General features: G+C 53.0%; 1 protein-coding gene across 1 annotated transcript; it reads right to left on the reverse strand.

Annotated features, from left to right (window-relative positions):
• Positions 1–366: 366 nt before the first annotated feature.
• Positions 367–7806, reverse strand: LOC117592016 (paired box pox-neuro protein). Its single transcript, XM_034285470.1, has 5 exons — positions 7372–7806; positions 4086–4555; positions 3572–3712; positions 3413–3492; positions 367–1862 (listed from the first exon to the last, which is right to left on the reverse strand). The coding sequence occupies exons 2-5, from the start codon at positions 4096–4098 to the stop codon at positions 522–524; spliced, it is 1575 nt and encodes a 524-aa protein (XP_034141361.1). The 5' UTR covers positions 4099–4555; positions 7372–7806; the 3' UTR covers positions 367–521.
• Positions 7807–10197: the final 2391 nt, after the last annotated feature.

A 10197-nucleotide genomic window follows, 5' to 3' on the forward strand; every position in this document is an offset into this window, starting at 1 on the left:
GAGTCTGAGGCAGAGTCAGAGCCACAGCCAGTGGCAGTTCCATTGTCGCCTCTTCGAGGTGCATGTCTCCTGCCACCACCACCACCGCTGCGGGCGATCGATAGTTATGGTCGTGTCAGACATCCTGTAATTTTGCACTCGATGCCGGCCGCATCGCGCATCGCGCAACGAGCGTCGAGCATCTCGCGGCATCTGCCCCCATCCCCAGTTGCAGTTCCCATTCTGCTCTCCAGCTTGTTGCAACTTGTTGACACTTCATTGGCGCGCAAGTTAATTAAGGGGAAGCTCTCCTTGCCCCTGCTACTGCCACAGAGACGAGACACCGACGAGATACCAGAGACCACCTAGGGGGGCAAAAGCACTTCATTTACTCGTGTTACTCGGATAAAGATACTTTATTTTATTTAAATATGGTATTTAGAGATAGTGGGTGGGGGGATACTTGAGAGGGGGAATGCTTCTATTGCTACTATCTATATACACGGCTCAAACTGGGGGACATTCGGAGACGCTGCTCCACCTTAGTTGACAACCTCCACGCTGCAGTCCTCCTCCTCCTCCTCCTGCTGCTGCTGCTGCTGCTGCTGCTGTTCGTCTTCCTCGTCGACGGGCAACACCTCCTCGACAGTGTTCGCGGGCAGGGGCACATCCTCGTTGGAGCCATCCTGGCTGCTCTCGCACGAGCTGGAGGAGAGGCACTCCAGGTGCTCGCTCCGTCGCTGCCCCTCCATCAGACTCGCCTGCGACTCGCTGCTGAGCCGCAGCCGCTTCTCCGGCTTCTTCAGCAACTCCTCGATGGAGTAGGGATTCCGCTTTCGACTGTGACTGTGACTGTGACTGTGGCCATGCCTGTGACTCAGCAGCTGTCCCCGCGCAGCGTTCAGGGAGAGGGCGGCTGGCGAGGACTTGCCCGAATCACAGTCGCTGAGGGCGTCGCCAGTCGCACCGGGCGTTGACAGATCGATGGAGCTCTCCGACTTGGTGAATCCCCCGCCATTCGTGCACTCCGACTTGATGAATCCCCCGCCGTTGGACGCTCCGACGGCCACCGCCGCCGCTGCAGCCGCAGCCATGCCGTGGGGCAGATAGCCACCGCCGTAGGGCAGGAACTGGGCCCCCGTGGCGGCTGCCTGCATGTGGGCCTGCGTGTAGTACAGCAGCGAGGGGTTCCACAGCCAGTGCTTGTGCAGGGCCGAGTAGCTGAGATCCAGGCCCCCCAGTTGGCTGGGCACTGACATCCCTCCGCCACCAGAAACGCTCGCATTCACACCGTGTCCGTGTCCATGTCCATGACCATGTCCGTGTCCATGTCCGTGACCATGTCCGTGTCCATGGCCATGCCCATGCCCATGTCCGTGCCCATGTCCGTGGGAATGTTGTCCATGCCCATGACTGGGTGGCATCTTGGGAGCGGGCTTGAGCGGCATCTCCCCCCCTGTAGGGGTCATCATCATTGCTGGAGGCTTTGCGTAGCGTCCGCCGGTGGGCGTGGCTGTTGCCGTGGGCGGGGCATTGCTGCCTGCTGCTGCCTGCGTCTTGGGCGAGTGGCTGCTGTTGTTGTTGCTGGGCAGCCCGAACAGCTGCGAGGGCGTGGCATAGCCAGCTCCCGGTCCACCCGGGCCCCCGGCACCCGCTTGATGCGCTGCCGCGGCAGCCGCTGCATTCTGCTGGCTGGATGTCATCTCGTCCGTCCAGAGGCCGCTGTGCCGCAGGATGCGATTGATGGAGCTGATGGACGGCACGGAGCTGGGATCGCAGACGCGCTGCGCCTGCAGCTGCTCCCGGATCTCCCACGCGAACATGCCGCTGTTCTCCTCCTTCAAGCGAGTGATTTTCTTCACCACAGTGGGCGTGGCCACTTGCTGGAATAGCGATAGAGAGAGAGCGAGAGAGAGGGAGAGTTGGGTAAGATGAATTTGCGTATATAAAATATTTGTAGACAGGCTTTCCCTTTGCTGCTGCTTTTGAGAGCCTTTTCATGAGTCAATTGGCTTATCATTGGTATTGGATCACTTGTCTGTAGATTCCTTCCCCGATAAATCATGGAGAACTCCATGCCACCTCCTCGGCTGTCTCTGTCTGTAACCCTCTGTTCCTCATCCCCCGTGGAACGAGCCGACGATTAATTGCCGTGAAATTCAATTGTGCACCAAAGTAAAACTAAAACTAAACTAAAGCAAGTTGAAACCCTTCGCTGTGGGCGCGCAAACAATTGCTAAAATGTGCAAAATGCGCACACTGCTGGCCACGCCCCTTTTGAGCTGTCATGTTCAGAGATTTGCATCGGACTCCACTGTGCTGCAATGGGAGGGGAGCTCCCCCTCTGTGGCATATGTTAATTTGTTGTGGAGACTGGCAACGGTGGCGCCTCCGCTGCTCACGTGTGACGTGGCAATTCATTAAAAATTCATAAATACGCTTAAGGGCAAGCGAGAGAGGGAGAGGGAGAGTGAGAGGGAGATCTTATCGGGCATCTACACGCGCGCGCAGGCCCTTAGTTCTGATGGGTTATAACATGCTCTTGGGTCTGTGCCCCCCTGGCAGTGTCCCAGTCCCAGTGGTGGGCGGGGGGAAGAGGGATGGGGTTGGACACTTTATTGACCCCGCGTAGGTGTTAAATGCGCGTTTTGTTCGAGCGAGTGCAGGCGGTTATTGAATCACCATGTAAGTGGGTGGATGGGTGGATGGGTGGATGGCTGGATGGGGGGGAGCTACCCTTCGCCTCTGCCTATTCCATTGTGCACTTTGTGGGCGTTGCAACTACCGTTAATTAGGCGTTCTGTGCGCCGTCGACAAGCATCGCACCTGAACAATTGTTTGTGCAGGCAGAAGGGGGCGATGGAGAGGGAGAAGGACCACGGATGGTATCGTATGGGTCGTGATTCGTGCTTATCGCTCCAGTGAATTCCATTATCACTGGAGACAGTGGAGGAGAGGAGTATCACCATCATCATACCCAGGGGACATGGGGACATTGTCGTCACTTGTGGGTGCGGGTGTCCCTGTGTGTCTGTGCCCGTGAAGTGGAGCAGCTTAAACGGGAGCCACGCACTTGATTGGGCGTGCGAACCCGCCAGCTGACAGCCCGGGGGAAAGCGTGCTCCGGCTGGGCTTATCATCGGGTATCGAGCAGCAGCAAACGAGATTGATTTGTTGCGCCTGCACCCACGCACGACCCTCACTCAACCATAAAAGCTGTCACCATGGAGTCATTCCGTCCACATGGCGGTAGCCTAAAAACATGTAAACTATCTGTCGGGCTTCCTTCCCTTCCTTAGCTTATCTGCCTTTTCCGTGTTTCCATGTTTCTGTGATACTTTATGGATTTACTGCTGTGCGTTTGATTTTTATATAATCGTTTTGTTGATTTCATGCCCACACGCCAGACTCGATCCCCGAGTCCCGCACTCACCTTGGTCTTGCTGCCACCAATGGATCCCGGCCGTATGGAGCCCGTCTCATGGTATCGAGTCAGTATCTTGGAGACGCAACCTGCGCGAAAGGAGAGCAAGAGAAGGTGGCTGTAGTGTGCGGCAGGACTCGTGCTGGTGCTCGTGCAGCCAACGCTTACCATGGGAGACCAGCAGCTGGCGGGAGATATCACAGGGGCGGACTCCGCACAGGGCCAGTTCCACGATCCGGAGGCGTGTGCAGTCCGGCAGCGGGCGTCCATTGACAAAGACTCCGCCCAATTGATTGATGCCAGCTTGGCCTGGAAGGAAGAAGATTCACATTTCTCATTAGATTCGAGTTGGAGACTGCCCCTAAAGCTGGGGAATTTACGAGTACTACGCGTAGATACATCATGCCTCCTCCTAAGCCCCACACCGATCCAAAACCCTGAAAGATTTACATTGGCCTGCGAATAGTTAGTCGTCTTGGGGCCCGTGCCCAACGATCGTAAAGGGAGTATTCTTCACTCCACTCCAAGTAATAGCCGTATCTTCTGGTGTGGCACTTCTTTTTTTGGGTAAACGCTTAGAGATCGCATCTGGGCGGGGGATGGGGATGGGGATGGGGAACCACTTGGAACTCTGAGTTCATTAGCGGGTTATTCGACACTCCACTCTGGACTCGACACTCACCTGTATGTGGCATGATTGAAAGGCTGAAGAAGAAATCGATTCCCGGCGTCGTCGGTCACCCAATGTGAAATGTGATCAACAATTCAATCCAAAAGTGATTCGTCGCTGCCTCCGTGGGTCAAGTATTTTGGTTAAGTTCCACTGCTGCTGCTGTTTGTTGTTTAGTTAATCGCTGAATTTTAATCAAATTTCAAGCAAGACGCCATAAAAAACGCTTTGATGGATGTCGTCGTGGTCGCTGGCGCAGCTATTAGGATTTGCTGCTGCTGAGCCAGAGACAGAGGGGATACAGATGCTGATGCTGATGCTGATGCTGATGCTGCTTCTGCTGTCTCCTCAGACGTCGGCGGCCCACTCTCCGAAGAGTTTTTTTTTACGGCTTCCACGAAATCGCTGCTTGCTGCTCTGCCGCTCTCTGCCACTCTCCGGGCTGTGGCCAGAACCAAGCTGAACCGAAGAACACTGAAAATCTAGTAAGGAAAATACATAAAACTTAATTATTTTATAAAACTACTACGCGGCTCGGTTCGGGATTTAATGTGCAGTGGTTTATGTGCTCAATGGCCATGTCCACTGGCCACTGGCCACTGGCCACTGGCCACTGGATACTGGATGGTGCCATGGAGTTAGCTTACCTCACCGACGCGGCGGTAAGGAGTGCTGCACCATCATCCTCCACTGGATGGTGGTATCTCAAATTAGCTGCTTATCAGGCACATTCTCGACGCAGCGTGAACTGCTGCCCCATTATCGGAGGGGGTAGAGGAAGGGGCAGGCGGTAGAGGAATGGGAATGAGCACCTCCTCTCCGTTGCATGTCGCGTACACACACACACACACGCCAGAGAGTATATGCAAATGCCGGCGGTAACAATTAAAATGAATTTTGGCCAATTGCTCATTTCGGTAAATAACGTGGCTGGCCCAAACCCCGAAAAAAAGGAGCCACAGAGCCACAGAGATATGCAAATGGGCTTTCAGCAACGGGTTTACTGGCGGGTGGTTTCCGCTTCCTGTCGCTGGAATGAATCGGGCCTGGGCAGGATTCGAGCCTGTCGCCAGCCTGTCAGAGGCATGAAAACGCCCGAGAGCGAGCAGCGGTGCCTGAAGAACCGTATAAATCAAAAGTGTAACTGCTCTTATCCCGCCCCACTCCCGCAGCAGTCCACACTTTGTCATGGCCATGTTATTATGGAATTCACATTAGATTTAATTGCAGAGTCCTGCCGCACTCCCCTGTAGTCCTGGGGCCCGCTCCTTGGATACTTTTCAGCTCGTAAAATGTTCCCCCCAGGAAGGGCGCGTGCACACACGCACCACACTCACACATCCCGCCCGTCTCGGACTCTGAAATTAAGTTGTTCATTAGGTTTTTTGGCCGTCGACGGTTCTGTTCCGAGTTCTGTTCTCAGTGGTTTGCCGTCAAACGGGAAACTCGTGCTGGCCGTTAAGGCTATAAAGTTCGCAGTTGGCTCTTGGCTTTCGCCTCGTTCCTCTCATGGCCTGGGGCCTAAGCTTAGACCGCACCGCGATAAGGATTCCATTCCATTCCACTTCATCTCCATCTCCACCTTTTGGCCGAAACTCTTTTGTCGAAAGTGAAATAGACATTTCGCCCCAAAACCAATTTAGATGCAATGAGAAAGGGTTAACCCTTTCCCCCTCTGTAAACGTGCCGCTTCCACTTGGCGTGCCGCCCGACTATTTGCCTATAAATGTGGCCCTAATCGAGGCCAATGAGCACTTGAGCAGTCAAGCGGTTCTGGCAGGGTTTCTACCCCTAAATTGGGCCAGGAACTGGGACTCTTCCTTGGCATATCTTCCAGGGAGGAACTCCACCCAATGAGGAGTACTTCTCCATACTGAAAGTTGTTGGTTATCCGAAGAGAGAACAAAATGATTGCCACTATTGACAGAAGGATTTCCTCTTGGATAAGGGAGAATAGGCGCTCCTCACAGATGAGATCACGTCTAAAAATCGCATGCAAAACACATTTTCAGGTCCGGTTAGGAGGGAACATTTCTGGAGAAATTCGACTTGCGAGGGGGGAGGAGCAGTGGGAGCACTCATCAATGGGCCGTAAGTCTCAATTAGTCCGCGTGCACATGTCAAGCGTAACACAGACATAAAAACCAATAGAAATTAGTTAAACATGCAATAATTTAAATCGTGCGATTACCGAGAGTGGAACCGACAGGTTGTCCGAGCTTCTGTTTCGGATCTCCGAGCCCCGGGCCCCGGGCCCCGACCCCGGACGCCGGACCCCGGACCCCCACTGCTCGATCGATGGAGAGCCATCTGTGGGTTGCTGGATCGGAGGCTCGCTTCGGGGACTGCGGCATTAACAGCCGCTAATTAAAATAACAAAATTATAATAAAACGTACGCTTCACAATTTGAATATGATTAGCCATGGAGCAGCGCAGGGGATCTCATGCTTTTTCTGGACCACAGAAGAGACCGGCCACCGTCCACTGTCTAGATTTTAAGTAAGTTGTCCAGTGGCTTGTTGGGATAGAAAGCTTTGAGAAATCAATGAGCCATAATGGCTATAATGGCCACTGGTCGCAGGCCGAAGACGGCATGATAAAGAATTAATTAGCATACGATTTTTGGCTATTGTTGGTGTGCTCTGGGGGCCTACGTCTGGGGCTGCTCCGTGGGAAAACTGAGGGCGATGATTCGATGAGCGACCAGATCGTAGATCTGAGATGAGTTATCCGCCTGCGGCGGAAGTTCAATTGCGAATTGGGAATATTTTTTTGGATTTTTGCAATGCAAATTGGAGCTGCCAACGGGGACGGCTGGACGGCTTCCCCTCAAAGCTGGATATCGGAGCAATATCCGTCCGGTGGCCCCATCTATTCCGAATATTCATTCATAGCGGAGACGGCAGAGGCAGAGGCAGAAGACATGAAGACTGAATGGAGTTTTGGCTTCGTTCCGTTCCATTCCGAACCGTTAGATTGTCGTTCATTAAGACATAAGCCGGTCGGTGGACTGGGGGACAGCACTGAGCGATGTGTTGAACACGATAAGCAAATATCATTGTTAGGCCTTTCAAATAATGCCGCAACCTGATCGCCAGACTCTCGATTTAATGATTTAGTTATACTCGTCCGAGAGATCCGATTGGGGTACCGAATTATGCGCAAACAAATTGATTAGGATCGTTTATGGTGGTCATTATGTGTGGCAGGGATGCGTTCAGCTCTTAATTAAGTCTCCAATAAGTCAGCGACATTATCTCTTGTCCACTATCGGAACAATGGAGGCTTTCCACTCACCTTTTCGAGCTCCCTTGAGAGTTGGGAGGGCGAAAGAGACGAATCTCTGGAAGTCCACTTTGCGTAAACTCTGCTATAATCAATCCTCTTAGCACTTGTCACAACTTCACTTTCCGCTCAAGTTTCCGATACAGAGCCCTTGGGGTACACTTGTTTCCGCGCTCTCTGGCTTATCCTGGCAAATCAGTCAGGTGGGGGTAGCCTTGCTCTCGGGTGTTTCAGGTTTTCGGGTTTTTATTCGGGGAGTATCGCGTCGCGGCGCACCTTGTCACTCGACCGTCAAAATTTCGACTAAATGCACGCGAAACGCGCTGCCAGCGCATCGATCATTCTCTGTTGTGGAGTTTAGCGCCCGCGGTCCATCAGCCAGCGCTGGCTACTGCGAGACTCCAGCACCAGCACAAGCACAACCAACAAGCAACAACAATACCAATGCGAAGGCCCAAAGCGAAACTGAAAACCCACCGCAAGGCACGCACACACCGAACGAATCTTTCACGGCCTCACGGACGGTAACGTTTTTCTGGTGTAACCGGTTTTTCACGGCACCGCCGGCCGCCAACCGCCACAGTCCCAGCCCCCACATCAACGGTGGGCCAATGAGCGTGCAGCGTTGGTGCGCATGCGCCTGCCGCTGCGGCTCGCGCACTCCCATTGGTCGAGCCCATGGTCGAGTGTGACTGTGGCTGCTCTTCCGCTGCGACGAGTTCCCCTCCCCCAGAGGCACACTCGACACAGCGCACAGTGGGTAGCGAACGAAGGGGCAGCGAGATTATAGGTGCAAACAAGAGAACGAAGTTTCTCTGGAAGATTTGGACATGGAATACCAGAAGGGACGTGGGGACGGAATGATTTGTGGGGGAAAAAAAGATGAAAGTCGCTTGAAAATGACTAAATAAAATTCAAATTTGTCTTGCTGCTGATAGAAATGGTTTGCTAATTCAAAACATTATCATTATCACTATCGTAGAGCAAACCTTTGCCCATTGGCTTCTCTTCTTTTGCTTTTTTGGTGCATTTGTTCCACTGTGCACACGCCTGTCCTGTCCGTCCTTCGTTTTCTTCCGTTGAGTTGCGCTTCCTGGGGGTAGTCGTTGCCGTAGAGCGTTGCGGCAGCGTAGCCGTAGCCGTTGCCGTTGCCGTTGCCGTTGCAGCCACGTTCCGGCCAATCGGCAGAGGCAGAGGGCAGGGCAGCGTCGCACATCCGCAGCTGCAGCCGCAGCCTCATACCCATACCCATCCACTTCCACATCCACATCCACACACTTCCCGGATCCGAACCCATAGCCGTTACCCTGGCGAAACAGCCACAGCTACGGCCACAGCTACGGCTGCTTCCCTTCCGCCTTCCATCCTTCCTCCCCTGTGACCTCTCTGCCAGTGGGCTGAGGGTGGGGTGGGGTGGCTCCTGGCATGGGTGGTGGCGTTAAGTAACGCTTGGCAGCGGTGCCTGCCGCAAGGGCGTTAATTGAATTCGACAATTGTCGGCTGTGGCATTCACAATCGAAAATGAATTTCCAGTGCGACTGGCGCTGAAAGATAAAACTGTCATTTTGCTTGTTGATTGTCAAGCAGCGTAGGGAGGGGAAGGAGAAGGAGAAGCAGAAGGAGGGAGCCTCGGGGTGTGGCAGGGTGTAGGTAGGCTAGATATATTGATCCATAAATGGGACAGAAAATAATGGAAATTAGTTGAATCTTTCGTGAGGGAAACGCGGAATGACAGCGACTAGGTCCTAGGCCTGAATCAGTGTCGGGCTGTGGGCTAAGCGCCATGGATGGAGATGAACCCTTTTGTAGCCGCGTGGCACATGCAAATCCACTTGCCACCAAAAACCACAAAAACCTGTGCGAAAACATGCAAAATTCTTAGGCCCAGGCCCAAGGTGTGTCCGAGGAGGACAGCAGCGGCGGAAAGGGAGGAAAATGCTTGGCAGGTACTGCTGCTCGGCAGAGATAAAACTGTCACAAAGGTTGGGGGCAACACAATGCCAGCCAACAGCTTGTCCTGGTCCTCATCCTCGTCCTGTGCTCATCCCGGACAGACAGGCAGGCCTCCTCCTACTCGACACGACACTGTGATAGCAGCTGCCCGACTTTTCCCATGCAACCAAGCGCGGCATAATAAGATCAAGCGAGTCAGCCGTGCGTGGTGGCATCAACACACTCTCTGTGGCACGAGGACCTGACACTGCCACAGCCACTGCTGCTGCTACTGGTCCTGGGCCCACCCATCATGCAACGCCCAACGCCCAACGCCCATCGCCCAGCTAGCTTGTTCGTCACTCCTCCCTGCGTCTCTCCGTGTGTCTTGCTCTATCTGACAAGGCGATTATGTGACCAAAAGCCCTTTCAAGTGGCAGCAATTACCCAAACCCAGAGTCAAAACCGGAGCCCAAAGCGACCTACGCCCCAATTAAGGCGCACACACACAAATCTGTGTGGGAAGTGCGTTTAGCAAAGCCCTTGAAGTGAGTGCAAAGAAACGAATACGAAATACCCTCTGCACTATTCATCTTTTTAGCCATCCATCCATCCATCTCTTATTCAACCATTTATTCATATGCATTCTTCTATATTAACTCTCCTCCATTTGTATTTTTAATATAATTATCTGCTTATTATTTTAATATTATCTCATTATATCTATCTATGTATTTATCTATCCATTGCTCTTTGTACATTGCATTATAAGCCATTATCTAGCCATCTATCTGTAGTTCTAGGCATCTACATTTAGGTTTTCCTCTGCTCTCCTTTCCTTTCCTTTCCTTTCCTTTCCTTGCTCTCTCTTGACAAACTTCTCGTTCGGTTTGATATACCCTCCGC

Source organism: Drosophila guanche, unplaced genomic scaffold (genome assembly GCF_900245975.1).
Source record: "Drosophila guanche unplaced genomic scaffold, DGUA_6, whole genome shotgun sequence".
NCBI classification, from domain to species: Eukaryota; Metazoa; Arthropoda; class Insecta; order Diptera; family Drosophilidae; genus Drosophila; species Drosophila guanche.

What these genes read in the sequence shown, in the direction of transcription:
- LOC117592016 (XM_034285470.1), bottom strand. An exon ending in CCAGCTGCTGGTCTCCCATG is followed by an intron (nt 3,493 to 3,571) that starts GTAAGCGTTGGC and finishes CCTTTCGCGCAG; the next exon opens with GTTGCGTCTCCAAGATACTG. An exon ending in TTGGTGGCAGCAAGACCAAG is followed by an intron (nt 1,863 to 3,412) that starts GTGAGTGCGGGA and finishes TCGCTATTCCAG; the next exon opens with CAAGTGGCCACGCCCACTGT.